This window comes from Solanum dulcamara, chromosome 3 (genome assembly GCF_947179165.1).
Source record: "Solanum dulcamara chromosome 3, daSolDulc1.2, whole genome shotgun sequence".
Taxonomy (NCBI): domain Eukaryota; kingdom Viridiplantae; phylum Streptophyta; class Magnoliopsida; order Solanales; family Solanaceae; genus Solanum; species Solanum dulcamara.
In genome coordinates, this window is record NC_077239.1 from 74,059,458 (window position 1) to 74,085,527 (window position 26,070).

Below are 26,070 nucleotides of genomic sequence, written 5' to 3' on the forward strand. Positions count from 1 at the left end.
TATGTGATTGTGATTTCAAACATTTTTCTCCTTCCAATTTTATTCTTAATTTGTTCCATAATAAAAAACACCAAGAAGAACAAAAGTTCTTAAACACATATTCCTTAATCAATATAGTCATTTTAAGGAGAATGCAAAATACAAATTAGACAAATAATTAAAGGGAATGAAGAGATTAAAATCAGAAAATTAATCATATTCAACTTGCTTTTATATATAAAAAGACACAAAACAAGGAAGCAATTGCATCCTTTAATTAGCAAAGCCGTAAATAGTGTAACAAAAGTAATTAACACATTAATTAGCATGAAGTTGTTGTACATTATATAAACTCCCCTTTTACATTCTTTTTTACCCTTCTTGCCTTTGGCTATTAGGGGGCAAATATATATATATATATATGGTGCATTAGACTTAATTTTCTCACACGTTAGAAGTTGTTAGTGCAACTTCTTGCTTATTATTATCATCCTTTTTTTCATCCACTTCTTCTTGCTTATTCTTATTCTTATTCTCATCATCACCATTTTCTTGAATTATTTCCACCACCACTGCTTTAATGTCAATCGCGATTTCTTTCAGATCAATCAGACTAAGGTCCGGTAGGACTTGTTGCTTTCTGTTTCTGTAGATCGCATACAATATCATCTGTGCAATTCCAAATGAAAACCCTAGAATGTTTGGCGTCTGTTCATACAATCACAAAGGAAAGTTAAATTTAAGCATACAAAAATTCCACTTTTATATGACGCATTAATTAAATTACACAAATTTCTTCTAATGTCAGTATATACGAATTAAATTGGAAACATTTGTAAAATGGGACTTACTGCAATGTACATGTCTTTTTTCAATAAACCATAGAAAAACCACATGACAGCGCAAATTGTGAGGAAGAAAGAAAGAGGGAATGGCATGAACTCAACACTCTTTGTTTGGATAACACGTCTCTGCAAAAATAAAAATAAAAATTGTATTATGACGTGAAATATAAAGAATATATATTCTTGAAATTAATGAAATTTATATATATATTTGATTGATTTTCATTTTTTCAGACGTTATTACAAAATAAACGTACCATAATGCTTAGAGGAGCAGCGAAAACGCTAACAGAAAAGACGGCACAGATCCATCCAACGATGCTGATCCGTAATTCATTGTTTTTGGCAAATATATATGTCAACACGACGATTGCTCCAAATGTTACCACGTTAAAAATAATCAACAGCTTCGTAGCGAAAATCTGCAAAATAAATAAATAAATCGATTAATTTCAAATAAACATTTCGTTCGTTATGAACTCATAATTTCAAAAATATAAATTTTGTATACCTTGGCCTCTTTGGTGGCATATATCATGAAGATAGTGAGATATATCAATTCAATACCAGTTCCAAAGCTGTTAATTGTTATAAGCAAAATCTCATTATCTTTGAGATAAGCATAGTATAAATAAAGCATCGCGCTGAAAAGCGAAACCGAATAAGGTATAGATTGGAATCCTTCGGTCGATTTTCTTCTATATATTCGATAGAAAGTTGGCCTGTAAATTAAGAAAAATTGCACATAAGAATATTATAATGATATTTAGGGTGAAGAAAAAAATGATAATAATACTTACAGTGGGGACAAGTACACCAAGAACGACACCCCATTTCCTGTAAAATACATGATAGTTAATTATAATTGAACAAAACAATGGAGGAATGAAAAAAAAAAAAGGAGGAGAAAAATGAATTATTAAGTACCAAGAATGCCAAAAGCAAAGGCCAATTGAATAGTACTAAAGAGAGCCATTCTTGAGTGTACTTGTTGTAATAACAAATGATACAAAGAGAGAAAATACTCAAAGCATGAGAGGGGAATAATATAAATTGTTTTGCCAATGTTTATATAGGAATAATAAAGTGAGATATTGCTGATAAAGCTTGCTTGCTACTCGAAAATACTTCACAATACCTTTGGCTTTAAGCTGTCCTAAAAATCATGTTTAAAATCGACGTGGTTTTAAATGTGAACAATATAATACTCTTAATTCTATCTGTCTCAAAATACTTATTGTGTTTTCCATTTGCACGACTCTTAATAAGATACTCTCTATGATCCAAAATGAGTATTGTTTTAGCATTTTCATTTAGTTTCAAAATAAGTGATGTTTTAGGATTTCAAGAAGGAATTGAGTACATTCTTTCAAAATTACCCGTGTTTACATAATCAAGAAATATTAATTAGCTTCTCTTTGATTAGGGGTAAGTTAGTAAAAAACTTATTATTTTCTAGGACTGAGTAGTTTCTTAAGAGGTGATCTAAAATCACTACTTATTTTGGAATGCATGGAGTAATAATTAAGAGGGATGTTTGACTATTTTATCCTTATTTATGTCTTAAGATATATTCTCTCTTCTTTGAATATTTCACTCTATTTATGTGTCATAATTGAGATATTTGTAGTCTTCAAGAACAACTACTATTAAGGGCAGGTCTCGCAACTCTAAGCTTTCAAAAGGGCGGCGCCCACCTGCACTTTATGCAGAACTGAAAACTTAATGCGATCGGCATAGATAATCAAGACGACAAGTATTTTGAAACGGGGGAGTATAATTCAATATATTCCCATAGGGCTAATTAAAGGTAGGTAGTTAATTTTCTTGAATATCACATTCTTTTGTTGAATGCTAATGTTCTACGATATATCTTTTCTCACCAACCTATATAGTTTGTTATTTAGGTGCTAGCTAGCTAGTATAAATTAAACCATATATGTGGTCCGTTGAAACGGGAAACGTTTGGATAATATTTGGTTGAAATTGGAAAAAAACAATTTGGACTAGAATTTTTAAAAAGAGTATTATATGTATCGTCAATTTTCTTTACTTGTTGTTCATAATCTTGATTAAAGAAACTTTGAATCTGCAATTGTATTTGGATTAATTAAGATAAGTACTTTCATGAAAACTCGGCATGTATTGTTTAAATTCTTCGCTCTTTTAACATATTGTAGAAAGATGGAAGGGATTGAGGTGAAGCTAGGATTTGAATTTTACGGTTCGAGATTCTAATTTTTAAAAGTTATTGAATTTTAAATTAATAATTTGTATATATTGAATGAAGATAAATATAAAATTTGGATCAAATCAAATTACTGAGTTCTATCGAATTCGTAGAGTATATACCGGCTCCGCTCTTTAGGAGGAGCTAATACGGTTTAAAGCATGCAAAGTGAGGACATGATTATACTATCACACAAATAACATGTATGTTTAAGAGTATATATATACATATATATATATATATATATATATATATATATATATATATATATATAATGGAAGTTTCAAAATAAATTTTTTTCTAAAACTCTGTATATGTTTAATCAAGTAAATTTACATAAAATGAAACAAAATGGTTATATTTTGAATTTCATGATCTCTCATTTAGAGGCACAAAGCTAGAATTTCAATTTTATGAGTTCTGAATCTTATAATAACGATTTTAATACAAATACATTATTTGAACAAAATCTATTAAGTTCGATCGAACCTATTCTTACTCTCATCATAAGATCTCTATCTCTTTAATACATATAATGTACACCTAATCGATAATTTGAATTTGAAGTTTTGAAGACATTATAAACCAACTTTATTAATGTCTATATATATGTTTTTATAATAACACCTACTTACTAAATTATTGTCGGGAAGACTCTAAAAAGGCAAAACAGAAACAAAAGAAAACAAAATAGTGTTGAGACAAAGTACGTACGTAAGATGAGATCAGTTACGTGAAGGAAATCGAAAGTGAAAAAAAAGAAAAAAAAAAAGAATAAAGAGAGAAGGAACGGCGAGGGTTATGCAACATCCACCAGGGTGTTGTAGTTTGCACGTGACTTTTTTCTTCTTCCGTTACGTTTTTTTTTTAAAAAAATAAAATAATATATATATATATAAATAATTAAGTCGTTTTCATTTGTTTGTAGCAAGTAATCTATCTCATTTTTAAAATTTTAGAATCTACTAACATTTTAGAAAATATTATATTGTAGGTGGCACCACGTTGGATTTCCTATTCTTCTTCCTTTTTTGACGAACTTTCTCCATGCAATGCACCTACTTTTGTTTTTCTCGAAAACCATCGATCGAATTGTCATTTATATTTCTACAAATAATAATTATATATGTAATTTAATTTGATTTGACGTATATGTAAAAATGTTAGAAAAGTTTTAAATGTATGATGTTAGGATAAAGGTCATATTTATACATAGCATGTGAAGAGTATATCTTCTTTGTAAATTTTAAATACATTATGTTATTTTTATATCAGCGCGTAGTAAGTTGATATTATTAAAAAATTATTATTTTTCAATTGAATTTTTCATTAAAAATGTTTAGATGTTATTTTCACAGATTATCTCGCTTGCAAGCATATTTGCTGGGCGGGATTAAATATATGACAGAAGTATTCGATATTGTAATTATCGTTGATCAGCCATGAAGAATATACGGTCCTGCAAGAGTGTATTATTTTAGAAATTCCAACAATTTATTTAATCGATACAAATTGTGACTCCGATCTCGCAGATATTTCAATTCCAGCGAATGATGACGCATACTGATTGAATCGGTGAGAAAAGAAATATTTTCATAGAAAGAGACTTAAGAAGTTTCTCATTATTTTAATGAGCCATGCATTTTATCAATGAATCGATTCGATGAAAAATAAGTTAGAAAATTAAGTGCTATAGGATAAATATTTTACTAATTCGCAGTAGAAAAAATCTTTATTTCTGATGGTAAATATTAAAAATATTTTAATTGCAACGAAATTTTAAAGATAAAACGTATTGGAATAAATGCACTTAATAAAACGAAATGGGAAGATACCTTTTTATAACAGCTTCCTATATAATTTAATTGGAGAGAATATCCTGATATAATATTTTAATTTGATAATGTCTGTTAGTAGAGATATTCCACTTGTGACCCAATATATTGATTATAAAAAATTGAGTACCTGATGAATCAATATTGGAACTAGTAAATATGTTGAGGTCCAAATCTTAACAAATTGTGTTTTTTTTCTGTTCTTTTCCACAATTTGTTCTCATTTAAAAACTATATACTAAAACCAGATTTGTCTTTTTTTCCCAAGTGAAATGTATAATATAGTTCTGGTACTCACAGTTTCGATTCCCAAGGTGTTATTTAGGATATATATGAAATTCCTCGAAAATACTTATTCATACATGATATTTATATTTTACACCTAATTATACCATTCAGCTTAAAGTGTAATTGATATTAATACATATAATCAGTCGCACCAAATCAATAAATACAAAACATGAGTTTATATATAAATTTTAGAGACAAGTGTCAAAAATACATTTGAACTGTTCCTCTATTTTGAGTTTTATATCTAAACTATTTGGAATATAAGTTTCATACATAAACTATCAGAGTGGAATAAAAGAGAGAGGTGTGTTTCTCAAACTAATAAGTGATAGTTTAGGTATGAAACTCACACTTCCAATAGTTTAAGTATGAAACTCAAAAAAAAGGATAGTTTAGATGTGTTTTTGACACTTATCTCTAAATTTTACTGTTTAATAGTGATTAATTTATATGTATTCTTTAATTTATTCGTTATTAAATCACTTAAGTATAATTAACTGATATGATTTGATGTAAACATTCTGTACACAGCCAAATTTATTACGAAGTTATTGTATTCTGTACCTTTTAAATTAGACCATAGATAGAATTTAAACTTAGTAAACAAGATGAGATGTAATAGAATTTCAAATATGAACTTATAAAGTTTAAATTTTGATCAATTCGTCTCTGATTATTTTTTTTGTTTCCTTATTTATTTATTTTCCCTCTATTCTATACCTTTGCTCATGAATGGACAAATTGCTTAAAAAAGAAAGTGATGAGTGGACTTTAATATTAAGTTACATCAAACTACAGAATATAAGTAGTTGATTGAGTTGAATTTTACAATATCTGTCTATCATAGTTGGAAACTAATCATTTGCAAAAATGGAATTTATATTGATATGTTGGAAAATGAGTAAAGTCTATTATTGCTTTTTGATGTTTTCTCAAATAAGGTTCTATAAACAATATTTTTGGCAAACTATATATGATACACGTTTTCTCGTTCCCTAATTAATGGATTTAATTAACGTGGAGTTTTGAATATCTCTGTAATTAATTAATATACTTAGTTGCTTTTCCAAGTTCATCTCCTCTATATAATAATATACAAAAATGTCCTAAATTTCAATTCAAGCAGCAATTTTATATTTCATTAATTAGGGAAATTGTAATAGGTGGATGGTGTTGTAACATCCAGAGATTAAACCTAATTTTGAATTAAATTAAAACACATCATGTGTGGTCTTTGAATAATCAAGATTTTTTTTTCAAGCAACTTAGTTTTGATCAATTATTAACATATTTTTCATTATCTTTTAAATGTCTAATTTTATCACAAATCATCAAATATAGACCATTGAATTTATGTACATATGAATAAATTTCAATTTCAATTATTATTGACACATGCATGGTCAGAATGGTCGGACTTATCATATATATTGTGAATGAAGTTTGTACATGCACCTCTTTTTCTGCTCTTCAAAAGACCGCTATACACTTTGACTTGTGAATTTTCGTTTTTTCGATTGCAGTTGTTTAGATATTCTTAATTCGTGAGTTGTAGAAGGAAGTTTTTGTCATCACAAATTAAAATTAGTTAAAGCAAGTGTTGAAATCAAACTCAATATTAAAAATGCATGTTGAGAATTTTAAATTCAATGATGACAAATAAATACGAAAATTGCGCTCGTTGAGATACTTAACTCAATATCTTACGACTTGAGCTCATGAAGACTGTCATGCACCACCTATGTTTGAAGACACCTCTCTCTTTCAAGAGAATTTGCAGTATGTCAAAATCCTGCTAGGGTGAAAGAATATTCACAGCATGTTTAAAAGGTTGATTTATACATATGTCCCTATATTAAGTTACCACTCAGATTTTATTCATATTTTTTGATAGTTGTGCAAATATAAGCGTTGAAAAATTAATCGAGTGTAATTGTTTTTCATATATTGCTCAATCATATAAACAAAATATTAATTAGGTTGCCGTCTAATGCAATAAAATTATCAACGGTAATCTAATATTTTCTCGTAAGATATTCAATTTTATTTGCTCACAAAATATTTTTAGACCGTAATTTAAAAGGTTCATAAATTTCAAAAAATATAATAAAAATGACTATTTACTAAATAAATTATCCCAAAAAAATAATTGGCGAATTTTCTTTACAATTTAAAGAGGTACTCATGACTTTATCATATGGAATAATGTAGCAAGTAAAATGCTTGAAGGTTTGTTCTAACTAATTATAACAAACTAAAGTAAAAATTGAGGTAAATGCAATGATAGGATAAGAAAAAGTGGAAAGCAACAACCTCAATATGGGTTTTGTTTAGCTCGATATTCTCAGGCAATTTCATTCTTATGGAAAATGTTTGTCCTATATTGCTCTATTTAGTAATTTATTATTTTATTTTATTGCTGACCTAACTCCTCATTGGCTTTGTCTTTCAGACATTGCCACATTGCTTGCCTCTATATATATATGAAATTAATTAGGGTATTAAAATTAGTCATCCAGGGATCATCCAACTCGTTAAAAAAAAATCATTTAAAAGTTGGATTAATATGTAGTGTAAATTGATATATGAGAAATTTTGTTAAAATATTTTAATTTTTTTATTTGATATGTCATATAGGAGTATCAAATTGCTCAACACTATAAAATTTTGGAATAAGATGGTGGAAATGAGGATAAGGAGAAGTGTGTCTATTATAGAGAAACAATTTCAAATTTATATTAGGGCGTTCAACTGCAGAAACTATATATATCGTAGGGAGATTGATGGAGTAGTATAGGGAAAGGAATAGTGACTTACATATGGTGTTCACTATTTAAGAAAAAGCGTAAGACAAAATCTTCAAGCGGGTCTATCAAAATGTTTGAAGACATTAGGGTGATTAAGGATATGTGCAATGGATCCAAAATAGGAGTAAGGATAGTGAGAGGGGACTCTGAGCACTTATTGATCGTGACGAAAATGTACCTGGGAACAACTCCTAGCTCATTTCAATTTGGCTTAGTAATGCATGATCTGACGCAACATATCCAAGAGAGGTTTCATAGTGTATGTTATTTGAAGATAACATAGTTTTGTTTGAAGAGACACACGACAAATTAAGGATAGCCTAGAGGTTTGGAGATATACCAATCTAAAGGGTTCATGTTGAGCAGGATTAAGACATAATACTTGAAGTGTAAGTTCAGTGATGTGACTCACGTAACAAGTGTGGAAGTGAGGATTGATGTACAAGTCATCTCCAATAGAGAAAATTTCAAGTATTCCAAGTTAATAATCTAAGAAAATAAAGAGATTGATGAGGATATTACACATCATATTGGAGCAAGATGAATGAAATGAAGGCACGCATCCTGTGTCTTATGTGATAGTAGAATGTGCCACTAAGCTTTAAAGGTAAGTTTTATAAAGTGGTGGATGTACTGGTGGTCACCAACTATACATGTTATATGAGGCGGAGTATTGATTGATCAAGAACTCACACGTTCAGAAGATAAAAGGAGCAAAAATGAGGATGTTGAAATGAATGTATGGATATACTAGGAGAGATAAAATTAAAAACGAAGATATCCGAGATAAGGTGGGAATGACCTTCGTGATGGTAAAATGATGGTGGCCAGACTGAGATGATTCAGACATGTGGAAAAAAATCCACGCATAGAGCTTCAGGAAGAAGGTGTGAGAAGTCGGATATGATGAGTATGAGGAGAAATATTAGGGTAGAAGATTAGTATAGAAAATCAAGCATTGTCTGGTTCCTTGTCAATATTGTTATTATTACACTCATACAAGTTCATTTTTTGATTTTAATATTACTTAATATTTTCTTTGCTACGAGTAATATATTATTTATTATTTCTACTATTCTCTTCTTCATTGTTTTTTAATATAACTTCTTCATTATATTTATTTTAAATACTTGTTTTTTAATATACATCACCTGAATTAAGGTTTATCGAAAACAACATATTTATCTTCAATTATGACTCATTTTTAGCCTTTTTCAACAAGTAACTTTTGGGTATACACAATTTATTTTAACTTATCCAAATTCAGCGCACCACACTATTAGCTGCAAAATTCATGGATTCATCAAAAAACTTACGGACAACCGCGTCTCGATTGTTTTGTTTATGTTTCTTCTACGCTTATTTTTGCAATATTACATGTCAATTACCACTACTTTATTATGTCTCTTTCATAATCCCTTCCAAAGCTTTTCTTTTCTGTTTGTCTCATTTTCATATATGTTTTTTCAAAATAAAATAAAAATTAACTCTAGTGGTTTGACAATCCAAAATAAAACAAATTTGTTGGTTGCATTTTTGATTCAATATTATTCCACTTGAACAAATTTATTTTCAAATAATCAAAATCTATTCTAGATGAATTTTTTTTATTTAAAATAACATTTTACTCTACAGAGAGTATAAATTTAGAAGACAAACTGTTACTAATAGGTTAAGTTCATCAATGACTCTCATAAAGACTGATTTTGATATTTTGTCCTCCATAAAAAAACTCGTCTTACAAAAATAGCTTCCATTTATTTAATGAAATTTTTTTGAAAAAAAGTAGCCTCCAAATCTAACAAAATTTTAAAAAAAATGTATTTTGAAAGCTAAATGAAACTAAAAAAGTTATATTTCTTTTTTTTCCCCTTTCTCTCGTCCTCTTTTTTTCTTCTATTTTTTTGTCTTTTTTTTCTTCCTTCTTTTTTTTTCTTTCTTTCTTTCTTGCATTTTTTTCTTTTCCTTCCATTTCTTTCTTTATTTTTTGTTTCTTTTCATTTTATTTTTTAATTATGAAATTAAAAAAACTATATATGTTATACATTTTGTACTTTTTTAAATAAAATGATCCCCAGATTCAAGTGTCAAGGTTCAAGATAAAAGTAGAAGAAAGATTATTTTTGCAAAAATTGTTTATGAAAGATTAAAAATCAAGACCACTACATTTATGGACACGCTACATAATTTCCTGGGCTAATTTCATATATATACCGAAAAGTTATTAGTTTACAAAACATATAGTCATGTTTCCATTTACACAAAAAATAACTAAAAAGAGACCATAGGCTGAACACTACAGGGCTCAATTCGGCCCAAGGCCATTTTGCTCTTTTTTCTATTCTTTTTCATTTTTGATTCTTTTTAAAAAAAATAAAAATTCTTTTGCTGCATTTTTTTAAATAAAAAATATCCTCTCTTTTTTTCAAAACTTTTTTCATGGAATTTTTTTCATCTATCAATATTATATAAATAGTATAAAAACATGTATATATATAATATACAAATAATTATGTAGTGTATATGTAATATATTGATTTTTTATAAATAGTTATGTAGTGTATATGTAATGTATCGATATTGTATAAATAGTTATGTAGTGTATATGTAATGTATAGATATTGTATAAATAGTTATGTAGTATATATGTAATGTATAAATATTGTATAAATAGTTATGTAGTGTATATGTAATGTATTAATATTGTATAAACATGTATCAATATTGTATAAATGATGTACAAACATGTATATATGATGTATAAATAATTATTTAGTGTATATGTAATATATTTATATTGTATAAATGTGTATAATCATATATCAATATTATATAAACAATTATGTAATGTATCAATATTTAATTGACTATCATGCATTCTCACCTTAACAAAATAAAAGAATAAATAAAAAAATAAAAAGACATAAATATTTATTTTTTTCACAAAAAAAGTGAAACAATTATAAAAGAAAAAAATAAAAAGGAGCAAAAACAATCAAATTCAACGATTTTTTTTTTAAAAAAAAAAATAGCACAATATTTCTTTTAAATAATGGACCCTGCACAGCCGAGTGGCCCATTGGCCTTTTATTGGTAAGAAAAAAAGCAAGAGCTATTTTTTTTTGAAAAGAAAAGGGCCGAATGGCCAGGCCTGTAATTTGCCCTAATTTCCTAACGCTTGTAGGGTGCCTAGTCAAATCCAAATAGTTTGGGCTTTACAAACAATTCGTTTTAAAACGGAAAAATTACTTGATTGAGTACTTTTTAAAAATTAATTACTGATTTTAGCGATATTTTTTATTTATTACCATTTATAGTAATATATAGCAATATTATGATAAATCTACACTTGTATTAAAAGTGAATTATGCATACAATATAAATGTATTATAAGTGTTTTAAAATATATATTATGTTTGTGTAGTAAGAAACTAACATAATGTATTATAAATCTATTAAAATATGTGATAAATGTATTATCCATTTATAAAACTTGTATTATATATATTTTATAAATAGTTCACTGCAATATGTATTAAAACTGTATTATAAATGTTCAATGAAATTATTTTTTTATTACTATAAATGGTAAATATTTTCTTAATATTGTATATTTATGTAAGTTTCCTTTTAAAAAGGTAGGACAATTGACATATATATATAGCTTTCAGGAATTATTTGGTAGCCGATGGGGTAACAGTTGGCATTTATAGCCCATTTAGCAACATGTGACTATAATTTTTATTTTTTAATAATTATTAAATGAAAAAATTACGTGGATAAGCAAACATATACTAGCTAATTAACTAATATAACTATAGTTTGAATTAATTATGGCTCGCCGCATATATCTAGCTGTAATTACAGTTTGAGTTTTGTATAATTCGCGCGATTATACAGTTGAATTTTGTATAATTCGCGCGATTTATACAAACGGTGTGCGCAAATCGAATTATATAGCAAAATATAAAAACACTACAAATAGTATAGCGAATTATACAAACGTTTGTGCATAAATTGTATAGTGAAATATACAAACGTTATACAAAAACTGCGAATTGTATAGCGAATTATACAAACATATACAAATGTTGTGCAAATTATACAAACGCTGCTATAACTATAGCTACAAATTGTAATTAGCAAACTATAGTTATGAAGCATAATTAAAGTATTTTGGAGCGGCTATATGCAAAAATTCCCCTTATTAAATTAGTCTTAGTGTCATTTTGTGTGTCTTTCATATTAATAAGACTTTTTCTTTTCTTTTTTTATAAAACAATATCATAAATAATATTTAAAAGATGTGTATGTGTAAACAATATAAGCATTTAAAAAGAAAATTATAAAATCTCAAATTGATAAATGATCAACTTTAAGAATTTGATCCAATCCAGTAGTTCTTCCTTCAGTTTGTTCTAATACTTGTTTCATTGAACAAAAGTGTCGTAGGAATAACATTTGACTAAAAGGTGAACTCTTAAATGCATGCATTATATGTATGGTCCATGTTAATTATTACAAAATTTGTATTACCATACTATTAAAAGATTAGCATTTAATATAAATATTAACATTACGAATACACGTTGTAATATAAAGTTGTATAGTAGATATAGTATAAGTAATTCATTTAGACAATTAGCACTTAAAAAATCATATTGTGATTTATTACTAGCTTGTTTTGACACTAATAAATTGATATCATATCACAAACGCATTATTTATTTGTAATTAGTTTTTTTTTTTTTTTTTTACGGGAAGGGACCCTACACGAGGCTCCCACCTCTCGTGCACAGTCAAGGGTTGAGCAACACCCCCAAGCCTTATCATACATAAAATATAAAGATACAAGGAGGGGGACATAACCTTACCTCCGAACTTAAGGTGGTTCATAAGTCTGCAAACCTACTAAGGTCGGCTAACTCATCCCCGATACTAGAAAGTGCTTCCTAAATACTAGAAAAGCAGTAAACCTATGAGAGGACTCCTCTCGATACAATGCGACTAGGAAAAACCATAAATGAGGGAGACTCTCCCCTTCCATGTGAATACAAGAAAGATACCTAAACTAGTCCTATTCAAATAAGCTACATTTTATACATAGCTAAATGAAGAAGATCAAGTATACGAAGCTACATCTTTGTTCTTCCCAATTTTGTCATACCGATTTTGTCCAAGTTAGGAACATTAGAGATAAGAAATGTTCAAGGAGATTGTTTGATCCTTTTTAATCTTCTTCTCCTGAAGCTTGCCATTCCTATCTTGTCTAGCTTTATGTAGCCCTTGATTTCTTGTGGAAGTTGTTGAAGGTTGTAGAAGTGTTGTGTATTATCAAGTGTATGGATGTACTTAGATAATGTATTAGCTGGAAAATTTGCTTCTCGAAAAACATGTTTGCATTGGAAGAATTCTAGCAGTTGGACCAGTTGTTGGAGTTCATTAACGTAGTTTTGAATGTTCCAGGGTGGTTTGATGTCCAGATTCAGCCACTTGATCACAAGTTCAGAATCTACTTCCAATATTACTCTATTATAACCCTGTTGAATGCACCAATTAATGCCAAAACCGGTTGCCTGCACTTCCGCTTGATTATTGGTTCCAACTCCCAAAGGAGAGGCAAAAGCATATATCAGATTACCCTTATGATCCCTTACTATGCCTCCTGCTCCTATTTTTCCTGGGTTGCCTATGGCACTCCCATCTGTGTTAAGTTTAACTATGTTAGGGGAGGGTTGAGCCATTTAACCTGGGTTACTTTTATGTCATGCTTACAGTTTTCTATCCAAATAATTAGATCCTTCCAAGCTGGTGGCCATGGGATATATGGAAAAGCTGTAGTAATAAGCATGTATATTTCCTTGATTATATTGAACTTCACTCTAGTAGTACTAGATTTCTTTCCTCCATATTTACTTGCACACCTGTTCTTCCAGACATTCCAGCAAATAAATATAGGGAGGGCTTGCAACATGAGTTTATGTACAGCATTGTTTGGTTTGTAGGTCCACCATCTCATCAAGATGCCTCTAATGGAGTTGTGGTCCTGCATGATTCCCCCCTAGTTGGAGAAATATGTCCAGATGTGTTTAGCAAAGCTTCCAGAGACAAAAATGTGATCTATGTTGTCCAAACCAGGCCTGTAGCAGCATGAGCACTCATTGTTTAAATATATATATTTAGCCATCATTTGCCTTAAATTTTAGTACTTTTAATTATTTTTTAAGCATTATTATATTAGCTTGTGTTTAATATTACATTTTGACGTGTAAGAATAAAACAATATGAAGATGAAGAAATTCAGAGCAAGAATGAAAGCAAAAGATGAATAAAAGAAAAATGAAAAGAGAAATCAACTACTGGATAGTGCCTTCTTGAACAGAAATCTCAAAGGCCTCATTGTTTAAACTTAATGAAGGTCGTAATATTAATTATTTAGATCTCAATAATTAAATTTGTTTGTTTCAAGGTCTGTCTATTGACTGGATGGAATGTATACTGACCCAAAAATCTCTTACCGGATGGTTTACTCTCGAAAATTCACCTGTATCTTGAAAGACCAAACAATAACTTGTTGTGCCTTGTTTCTCAATAGAAATAGAATACCGATTGATGGCGATGCCCGTTTGTGATTTAAAATGTTTGAAAGGTGTTTTGAAGAGCTTTATTGTGAATCATGAGTATCTGGTTAAGATATATTGTGATAGTTAAGCAAAATTATATATTCTTCAATAATTTGATTTTTTTCAATAATAATAAAAAAGATAGAAGTGGATTGTTATAATGCTCAGAATGTGCTACAATTTGGTAGTATCTCGCCATATTTCAACATATGAATAGTTGATTGATATTTTAAGAAGGCATTGTGCAAGTGACAGTATGAGTATTTACTTCACAAGTTGAACATTCGAGATCCTCATACTTCAACTTGAGGGAGGGGAATCAATGTAATATAGTAATTTGTGAAATTATAAAAAGTTCACAACGTTTGAATAAGCTACTTGACCGATTAGGTAAGGAAATATTGTGATTCTTCTAGGTAAGAGAATATTGTAATCCTATTAGATTAATTAACTTAAGATAACTATGTACTTATGTTTAATAAGGTTGAATAAACAGAGAAAAATTTTCCAAAATATTTTTGTGATCTTTATCATTTTTTGTCTCACATTTTACGATTTTCACTAGTTTATGAGTATTTTGTAACGATCTATTTCCGTCGATAGGGATAGGCCAATGGAGAAAGATTTCGGGCAAGAAAACTTTGGGTAATAACTTCGAAAAATTTGAGCCTAGGCTAGACTTGGACGAATTATGAATCAGGTGAAGTTTAGGGTGATCACGTGAATGATAGGAGGTCAAATCTATAATTTGATTGGATAGGCTGATAGTCAAGACGATATGGAGCATTTACTGCTTCGCGAAATCACATTCGGGCGAGTAAAACTCTCAAAATTAAATTTGGCGTGAAGGGTATAATTTTAATACATCTTTGGAAGGGGTGTATTGAGAAATGAGGGCTTGGAGCACAAATTCCGAGCTCACTGTTTCAGCATATCCCGCTAGAGCGGGACAGTCGCGACTTAAGTCATGAAAAAGACCAGAAACGTTCTTTTCTGCAATAATCAGTTTCTAAAACCCCAAGAGGCGACCTAGGGCGATTTTCATTGATTTTCCACGAATTTCCACGCTTAAGGTAAGGTTTTTACTCCTTAGATTCATACTTTGATTCCTAGAAATGAGAAATATGGGTGATAATCATTGGGGAAGGGTTTGACCGGAAAATCTATGGTAAAAAATAACACTAGGGTAAGGTTATGATCATGGATTTGGCCTAGGGAGTGAAATTATGTTATATTTCCTAATAGTTAGGCCATTGTATTGATCTTTGATATGTATTTAATGTTTTCTAGACCCAGAACGAGTAGAACAAACCCGGAAAGGGAAGGCTCTTGCATTGTAAGGTTGTGAAATCTTGAATTTGAGGTAGGTGATGGTCTAGTTTTCTGTATGTGTTTCATATACTTGTTAAATTGCTTCATGCTATACATGTATGTATATGAATAGGGAAACATGTCAGATTATGTATGAAATGATCACTTGCTGGCCTGTTATTGTGATGAATCTATTCTTGGTGGTATAAATGTTGTAAACATTGAATGTTCCTGTGATTGTGATATCTTGGGATCGGATGTTACATTCCGACACATAATTTGGATCGGGTGTCACATTTTGACACGTATTTGGATCGAGTGTCACGTTCTGACACATACTTGGATCTGGTGTCACGTTCCGGCACAAAATTGATTGTTTGTAGGTCTCTTGAGAGGACCCTTGTGTGAAATTATAGCATGTAGAAGACAGTGAGTTGTGATATTGAGATGTTGTTGACTTATTCTGTATATGTATATGCCTATTGTGTTGATTTTACTTGTCTATGATCCGCTTACTGGCTAATCACGTGATCCTACCAGTACATCGTTGTTTTGTGTACTGATACTATTCTTGCTCTGCCTTTTTGTTGAGTACAGGGCATATTCAGCCAATTGCGGAGAGACCTCAGTTAGAAGATTAAGCTTGTTTGAGTTCAAAGATGAGCTGTTTGTTTCAAGTTGCCATGGACTCTTCCATGTTCTAGTCCCTTTTCCGAGCTCACTGTTTCCGTACTTCTTGATATTTGATTTTTTTTGCTGAGTTTATGGGGACTCAGTCATTATTCTAGTTTATATCCTGCTTCCACATATCTAAGTTTGTGTACATATTTCGATTTTTATTGTTGGACTATTAGAATGGTTCTCCCACCAAAGAGTTAGAGTGGGTTCCAGTCACGACGGATTGGGATCGTGATAATTTTTAGCCTTTTCCATTTAATCAAAGCCAAATACGAATACATTTCATTTATGCTAAACGTAAATTAAAATAAATTTATTTTTCGAAGAAGAAAAAAATATCCTCATATTTCAGATTGAGACAGCGGTCACTAAATTTCTAGGAATGGTGGCTGAAGTTCACATACTTAAAAGCACCATACAAAAAGCCAAATCCTCAATTACCAGAAAATGATTTTGTGGTACGTCCTATATGATAAGAACGGAAATATTTAATTATTCACACAGGTTATTTATATCAAATCAAGTAAACGTTACCATTAAAAAGTAAGTTTTACTTAATCATAAGTTTTACTTAATCATGACTAGCTGATAAATTTTATGACATATATAGTTAGTGTTACTAATTTTGACATAATTAGGTTACATTCTGATATTGCAACACATAGGTGTGTGCATTCGATTTTTCAATTTGATTTTGTAATATTCAATTTTGATTTTTCAGTTTTTTGATTTTAAAAAAGTGTAACTCAATTTGAACCAAAATAAATTTGATTTGGTTTGATTTGATTTTTCTTTTTTCGATTTGGCTTTTTTTGATTCGGTTATTCGATCATGTCAATAATTAATAACATAATCAAAATTATATTTATAAATTGAAAACAATATATATATATATATATATATATATATATATATATAGATAGATAGATAGAGAGAGAGAGAGAGAGAAGTAATAATTTTAATCTCTTAATATACTTTCTAATATAAATCACAAATAAAACTTAAAACACAATATATCAATAAATGTCCAAACATAAAATATAAGCTAAATAAAAAAAACAGTAACTAAAAAGGTACAAAAAGTGGTTAACTCCAGCTTAAAGTTAAATTTATACGTAAGTACAAGTTATAGGAGTGACAAGACTAACCCATACAAATATAAATCGCGAAACTATTAAGTCTTTCATTTATTAACTCAACTTATATTGACACATTCAATTCAGTTTTTTCAGAATCTGAGTTAATGTGTAATTTCAATTAATTAATGAAAATTTTTATTAAAGTATTTTAATTATTTTTATTTTGTTTGATATATATATTGAGTTCTTTTTATTAGGTACTTAAATCAATTATAAAAAAATAAATAAAAAAATAAAATTTAATAAAAGTTGAACAAGTTAAATTATGAATCCAAATTACTTATAATACAATTAACATATAATATATAATGTATCAATCCGAATAATCAACCGCTTTTTTTTAAATCTGCTTCAAGCAAGCCAACCACGTAAATATAAAATAATAAGTCATCCATTAATATGCTAGATGGGCTATGGAGAATTGAATGCAATGAACTACCAGCAGAAGATAAATTATTTAATTTGTTTAATTTTGTCTTTGATGTAATATATATGTATCCTAGTAATTGATGTTTCATTGAATGCAAACCATCAAAAAACATGGCTACTCTTGCAAAATCTGAATAAAGAAAGACAAATTATTTATTGACCACTCATGTAAAAATACTCATTTTTTTCCCCATAATAATAACTAATTAATTAATCTTATCATCTAAGCATGCACAATAATAGTATAGATGAATATTGGTATAATTGATTTCAATATTAATTATTTTAGGATTGTTATCCTACGATGTGGAATAAAAATAATATTATAATTCCAAGATAAACTATTTCACAATTTTATTCCAACTAATTATATATAATATAAATTCATCCTAAAATTAATTTTGAAATTAGTTATTTTTTATCTCTATACCCAACGACCCTTTAGTAAATGACTAATTACAAAAAATTTAAAATTTGGAAGTATATATCTTTGATAGGAAAGGATGAAGCACGTAGATAAGACAAAAGGAAATTATAGGTTGCTCCTAGTTTGACCAATTTATAGTTTTTCAATATCCACATTGAAACTCGACTAAATTCGAATTCACGTCGAAAAGTTTCACATTGGGGGATGAAGGTCTCCCTAACAAAGGCGACTTCATACCCAGGAAAATTTTATTAATCTGAAATCTCTAGTTAAGAATAAAAGAATACTTACTACTCCACCACAACCTGAGATCAATTTATAGTCTTAGTCAAACACCATATTAATCAATGACCCATCTTTCATTCCCCTCCAAATATTTATTTCAACTTGTGTAATTTTTCTCTTTTATATTCCATCATGCACAACTTGTGTTTTCTTTTTCTCTCTTCCCAACTCACTAAATTAGAGTAACATCAATTAGTTTGAGATTATGACTTTTAACTTATTCATGAATTAAATGCAACATTTCCCCCAACCGACGCAACAGGCAAGTAGACAACTACCACATTTATCCATCATATAATTGATCATGTCTGTGTTGTACTCTCTAATTTATAATTCCAATTCAATGACATTATTATATGCACACAACAATAATATATACTACATATCTTTGTTATGTAATTCCATGTATATATAATAGTAAAATGAGTCCCTAATCTTCATAATTTCGACGATCGAAAGCCAAATTAGCAAGCAATTGTTATAATGAAGTCATTGGAGACAAGCAATGGGGCAAGTGGTACTGAAGAAATGGTTAAGTGTAGAAGATATGAAATGATTTTGAGAATGATGGGGCTAGTTTTTACTTTAGTAGCTGCTGTTGTGGCTGGTACTAATAAGGATACTGAATCAGTTGCAATATTTCTTGTAGATGGATTGCCTCCTTTGCACCTAACTCTAACTGCCAAATGGAATTATATGTCTTCCACTGTGTAAGCTAATTCTAACAACTCTCTTATTAATTTTTCAGGTTACTAATTCTGTTATTATAGACGGTTGGTTACATGTAGCTATTTTTTTTGCTAAATTTACACAACTATAGTTTGTTATTTTTGAGAATTTGTAATTTCATTTGCTATAGATGCTTCCATGTAGTTATCTTTTTTCACTAGTAAATTTACACGTCTTTTTGAGCATGTTCAGCTTCCAAAATTCTTGGAATCCTCAAATATGAATAGTAGATAATTATTTTGTTATTTGTTAATAGTTCTTCAAAGACATAATACATAAATATGCCACTTAACTTGGCTTCAGTTGGCATCTATATCATTCAATTTTGGATGTGCACAAGTAGGTACTTAAACTTGTATAAAATTGAACAAATAGACACGCGTGTTTTGCGTGGCATAATACACGTAGGACGTCACGTAGGACACAGATTTGCCATATAGGATGCCAGGTAAGACGGATATGTCTATTTGTTTTAAGTTTTGGATAGTTAAAGTGTCTACTTATGCACTAGTAAAGTTAGAGGTCATAGTTGGGGGCTGAAGCTAAGTTAAGGGTCATATTTATGTATTACCTTCTTCAAATGTTGAGTAGTAATGCAATTGAATCAATTGTGACTCTTGCTAGGAAGAGGTCAACTTAATAACATAAACTTATTAACATCGTCAGTCAGTGTATAGAAGTTAAACTTTTTTGTTGATCAACGACAGGTATTTTGTGGCAGTGAATGCGGTAGCATGTGCATATGCAACGATATCTATGGTGTTTCCAGCCCTAATAACGGGCGGAAACAGAGGAAGAAAGTGGAAAGACTCTATTGTCCTTGTTGTTGCTCTAGACTTGACTATGGTGGCAGTACTTTTTTCAGCCAACGGGGCGTCGGCTGCAATTGGAGTCATTGCTCTGAATGGAAACTCTCACACTCAATGGCACAAAGTTTGTTATGCTTTCAAGAGATATTGCATACAAGGGGGAGCTGCTATTCTGATTTCTATGTTTGGTTCATTCTTCTTTATTTGCCTTGTGTTGCTCTTCACTTTTAATCTTCACAAAACTACTTTAAATTATTAACGGGTTTATGTCGAAAGATAAAAAGAGAGCTTCATTTTTTAAGTCTAGAAAGAGCTATGATGACTCTCGAAATAGAATTGGGTGAAATTTGTACGTGACAATTAATAGCAACAGCTTGTACTCATATTAATATTGTGGCTCTATATATGTTATTTGTCATCAATAGTTGATTATTTGAGCGACAAGCAAATTAAAAAAAGAAGTAAAAGGCCAAACGACCATTTGGGACTAGCTGTTAAAAAGAGTTGTTTTCGCTGGATCCTAAGCATTTTGTCCGTTTTGGTAACAACAACATATCCAGTGAAATCCCACAAAGCGGAATCCGGAGAGGGTAGAGTGTACGCAGACCTTACCACTACCTCTTAGAGTTAGAGAGACTGTTTCCGAAAGACCCTCAGCTCAAGTGTATAAAATCCAGGAAAAAGAAGAAAACAATGAGTAATAAAGTAGTGAGTTGAATGACGAAAGCATAAGGGAGAAAACAACAAATAGTATGATAAACAAAATGTAATAAACAACATATGGCAAGATCTATAAGGGCATGACTAGTCCTATTATGACCTACACTATACCTCTACACGGCAAGACAACGCTCTACCCATACTAGCCTTCTATCTTAATACGCGCCCTCCACTTCTTCCTATCTAGAGTCATGTCCTCAGTAATATGAAATTGCGCCATGTCATGTCGAATTACCTCTCCCCAATACTTTTTCTGTCTTCCCCTACCCCGTTGCGTACCCCCTACATCTAATCTCTCGCACCTCTTCACTGGGGCATCAGGACACCTACTCTGCACATGCCCAAACCATCTCAATCGCGCCTCCCTCATCTTGTCTGTTTTGGTATCTCAAAAAAAAAACATTCTCCCTTTTGGTATTTTGACTAAAAAAAGTGGTCCTTTTGACTTGGAACTTTTATATTATTTGTCTTTTAAGACTTTTGCTTAATAAGGACGACATTTAATATCTTTAACCATTTAAAAGTATAATCAAAAAGGGTAATTTAATATCAAGTCTGCATCTTTAGTCACAAAGAGAATAATGAATACAGTGGATGATTCTTGGAGCTTAGACTTGCTGTCGTTGAATAGTAATAGGCCGCGGTCTACCCTTATCAACCTAAGCCTTTATATGAAAATTGACGCTTTTTAACTCTCTACGAGCGGAGCTCCGCCACCTACTTCAATAAAAGCTTGCCGCTGATCGTTCCATACTCATTTATAAATCAGATGAGGTGCACATGTAATTGGAGATTGGAAAGTAAACAATCCATGTGATATGGTCCACATGGCATCATTGCTGATTTGGAAAGCCACGTGGGCATTTTTAACTGATTAGACATGCCTACTTGGCTTTCTGACCAGATTTAATCAAATTTATTTCCAGTGTAATCAAGCCATAACTTTTGTAGAACATGACTTTGGTAGAAAGATGATAAGTTCCATAAGTAATTGACATTCTGGCTCCGTCACTGTCACTGTCATCAACCTGCAGCCTCGGAATTCATATTATCGAAATTCCTTCGCATTTATGCATAAATGACTAGAATAGGAAGAGAGGGAGCTTAACAAATATACAAACCAGCTGTTAACATAGAACTGCAAAAGTTGATAGACAATACAATGAGGTATATATAAGCTGAATTGCAGAAGCCTACATACACAGCAAGCAACACAAAACTATACTAAATCTCACTTTTCCCCTCCCTTTTCTATGCTACTGTTTTTATCAACTTTTAGCTTTACAAAGTACTATGAATAAATGCTGAAAGACAGACTCTCCTATTGCCTCTACAGATCCTGCGACCGAGCTAATAAAAGACTTGCAGTCCACATGACAGAATTAACAAAAACCTTCATTACAGTAATACTGATGATCTTCCAGCAGAATGTCCTGGATTGTTTGCTTTTGCAACCTTATTCGGAAAAGATTACTGAGGCACGGAGGAATCCCTGTAATCCATCTTGGCAAAACGCCCCTTGATTCGCGTTCTAGTTTCTGCCCGAGCCTTCCTTGACTCATACCTAATATGCTTCTCATATCTGATGAAGACATCTCAGTCAAAAAACACAATACCAATCGAGTTCTAATGCCAAGCAAAATGGGACTTTTTGAACAACAGGATTGTAGGTAAATCATGTACTCTAAAAGTTGATATGAAGATGGCATAATCTGAGAGTCGGCTAGGCTATGTGATTTGGATCGGTTGTAGTAGAATCATTTAAACAATGTGCCCGGTGATGGATTCTGTATGACCCTAATAGCTCACAGGACTATTCCAGAGATATTAGAGTGTAGTTAAATGTCTTGTGAATGAAAGAAATGGCACAAAATCTATAGTTAATGGTCAAAAACACATCTGAACTTTCGGATTTTCGTCATGAGGTTCACACCTCAACTGGTTCGAGTAGATTGTCCCAGTCAAATGTATACCAGTAGAACTACCAAGTTGAAAACAAGAGAAAGAAACTATATTTTCAGGCATGATAAAAGAGTTTTGCCTAATTATTGCACCAGAATTCTAACAGTTAATCAGCTATAAACACATATCAGGTGCAAGAAATGATTAACACAATAAGTAAAACTTCTCCACCTTCAATAGTTTGATTTGAAACATTTTAACATAAAAGCAATAATCAAATCAGAATATTTGTACTAGAATATATGAAAAGAATCCTTTTGTTTACATCCTTATTATCTATTGTGATAAGAAAGCAAACTTTTTTTTTTCCAAGTGAAATTTGTGTCCAACGGTTTCAACTTCCAAATACTAAAAAATTTCAACCAAACGTTAAGTAAACACCTACTCAATACACAGAACGAAAAAGCAAGTGTTATTACCTCCTTGTTTTCTTCTTCTCCTTGTACCGTGACACAGCAGTTTCTCTTTCTTGGCTGTTTAGCTCACGATGAACAATTTTAGGTACCATTTGAAATGTTGTTTCAGCAGTGGGAGGATTATGAGATTGTTCTTCATTTGCTCCACCAGAAGCATCACAAACATCTGAACCTCTGTCTGGAAGTAAACACTTCGTCTCAATGAAGCAGTCCGGTAAAGAAGAAGAAAAGCCTTGATCTGCGAATTCACCAGCATCACTGCGCCATTTAAAGGCACTCACCTGCAGGCAAGGGCCATGATCACTTAATGTTGTTCAAAGTTGTGCAATTCCTCTTTCAAATTTTGAGATCATTTTCTATGTGAAAGTTTAGTGCAGCTAATTGTGGTGCACAAAACTATCAACTGATGATAATTTTTCACTTTATAGCACGGATCCAACTACAGTTGATGGCTTGGGCAATCCTCCCCTTTGAACTAGATGCATCTAGTACTGGAGGCATAGCCACATGTAGTGAAGGGTGGGCACTTGAACACCCTTCATAGAAAATTATACGTAGTATGTAGGTCAAACAATATTTTTCATACATATATATTAAATCTTGAATACACTTGATGAAATTTCTGACTTCGCCACTGCTGGACAGTGTCTGAGGGAGGTGATTAATGAAGTATCCCACATCGGAGACGAAACTCTTAATATGGCTTGGGCAATCCTCTCCTCTTGAGTTAGATGCATCCAGTACAGGACACTGTCTAGGTGTGCAAGGAGTGATGAATGAAGAATCCTACATCGGAGATGGATGGGGTTCCTTGGACTCTTAATATGAGCTTTTGGGATTGAATTAAGCTCAAGATTCATTTAACACTCTTAACAGCTTAAGCTTTTAAACAAACGTCACACAAATCAAACATTTAACAACTATATGAGGAGCAACAGAGAATGAAATGACCTTAACAAGGAAATAACCTTTACCTCAGATGAAGGAACTAAATGTTGATCTGAATTCTGCATAAATCCTGAACCTTTAAATCTCAATGGACAATTTTGGGCAGATTCCATAGATTGAAATCCTACAGTTGGTACAGTTTCATCTTGATCATCACTAGAATTTGGTTCCAACTTTGATAATTCACGAAGCTGACAAAGTATTTCTTCCTTATGTTTCCCACATGCAGCATTTCGGTTCTGATTTCAAAAATAAATTAGAAAAAACATACCTTAACCCCGTCAAAGACATAATTAAGTAAATCAAAATATGCTCTTTCTAGCAGTTTGAAGTTTCAAACGAGTTTAGTCACAAAATTCAACATGGTATTAGAACTAAATTTCGAGTCTCACCACCATCTATTATCATATAAAATTCCCAATCTTCGTGCCATTCAGGCTCACACTAGCAAAGGCGGAGCCATCATTTTAACTACAGGTCGGAAGAACCGATATCTTTAGCTCAAACTCCGTATACATCTTAAAAAAAAATTCATTTGACATATAAAAATAGTCTACCCAAATTCTCGTAAATCAAAAAGATCATAATTCAGAATTCATAAACTAAAAATCCTGATTCCCTGCCTCTATGCAGGGTGACATATTGAAGACATGATTGAGTGAACTAAGCTAGCATTTCACCATAGATTTTAGATCAAATTTTGAAGTTTCATCTTCAAAATATTTTCTAAGTTCCCCAAAATCGACTCAAACTTAGTTTTTCGGAGAAATTTCACTCTCCCTCACAAAAAGTTTAAAAATTTAATTTTTCAAGTTTCAACTTCGATACCACGCAAAGAGAGTTAAAAAAGGCGAAGAGGGGATAAAAAGTAAGAACCTTGGGTAGAGGAGGAACCCCAATAGCTTGAAAATTGTGTCCAGAATCATTATTAGCTATCAAATCATCAAGACTAACAACAGAAGGAGTATCCCAAATAACCCAATCAGAGAAACCATAACCTCCATCACAACAAACAGAATCACCACCAACACCATACAAAAGTTCCTTCTTCCCCAAATTTTCAAATCCAAAAATGGACAACAACTCAGACACACAAGGACACCCACTAAACCCTTCAAGTGGTCTCCTTTCATGTACAGACAATTGCTTATTATGAGATTCCCAATCACAATTCTGACAAAAAACATAACTCTCTGTACAACATAATATTGAAGCTGGAGAAGAATCACAAAGATTACAGAGTAACCAACGAGTATGTTTAGTAAAAAGCTGATTAGTAGAATGAACTTCACGGTCACATGTAAAACAGAGCTTAGCTGAATCTGCTCTACAATACAAAAGTGCAGTATTATTCCCACAAAAATCACAAAGACACCCCCTTTGTGGCTCCTCCTCCTGCTGCTTATGATGATTTTCTTGATCCCCTTTTAGTTCAGTCATTATTGATAACTTTTTCTTCTTTTTTGGGGGGGTTTTGGGTGTTATTTAATTGTAAAGAAAATACAGATTTTGCCGAGTTTTTTTGGTCGGCATTGGCTGTGGAATGGAAAGTAGGAGAGGTGTTTGCTAGACACAAGAATCTTATCACCTTTCAAAAGGGTTGGGGG

General features: G+C 31.0%; 3 protein-coding genes across 3 annotated transcripts; 1 reads left to right on the forward strand and 2 right to left on the reverse strand.

The window, feature by feature from the left end:
- Positions 1 to 267: 267 nt before the first annotated feature.
- On the reverse strand, positions 268 to 1,850 carry LOC129881777 (bidirectional sugar transporter NEC1-like). Its single transcript, XM_055955886.1, has 6 exons — positions 1,752 to 1,850; positions 1,625 to 1,661; positions 1,336 to 1,546; positions 1,082 to 1,246; positions 831 to 950; positions 268 to 687 (listed from the first exon to the last, which is right to left on the reverse strand). The coding sequence occupies exons 1-6, from the start codon at positions 1,798 to 1,800 to the stop codon at positions 424 to 426; spliced, it is 846 nt and encodes a 281-aa protein (XP_055811861.1). The 5' UTR covers positions 1,801 to 1,850; the 3' UTR covers positions 268 to 423.
- Positions 1,851 to 19,208: 17,358 nt separating this feature from the next.
- LOC129881778 (CASP-like protein 1E1) lies at positions 19,209 to 20,849 on the forward strand. The gene is made up of 2 exons (XM_055955887.1): positions 19,209 to 19,589; positions 20,316 to 20,849. Exons 1-2 carry the CDS (start codon positions 19,363 to 19,365, stop codon positions 20,674 to 20,676), a joined length of 588 nt encoding a protein of 195 aa, XP_055811862.1. The 5' UTR covers positions 19,209 to 19,362; the 3' UTR covers positions 20,677 to 20,849.
- A 1,400-nt stretch (positions 20,850 to 22,249) lies between these two features.
- On the reverse strand, positions 22,250 to 26,070 carry LOC129882901 (zinc finger protein CONSTANS-LIKE 13). The gene is made up of 4 exons (XM_055957388.1): positions 25,340 to 26,070; positions 24,490 to 24,702; positions 23,519 to 23,796; positions 22,250 to 22,719 (listed from the first exon to the last, which is right to left on the reverse strand). The coding sequence occupies exons 1-4, from the start codon at positions 25,901 to 25,903 to the stop codon at positions 22,608 to 22,610; spliced, it is 1,167 nt and encodes a 388-aa protein (XP_055813363.1). The 5' UTR covers positions 25,904 to 26,070; the 3' UTR covers positions 22,250 to 22,607.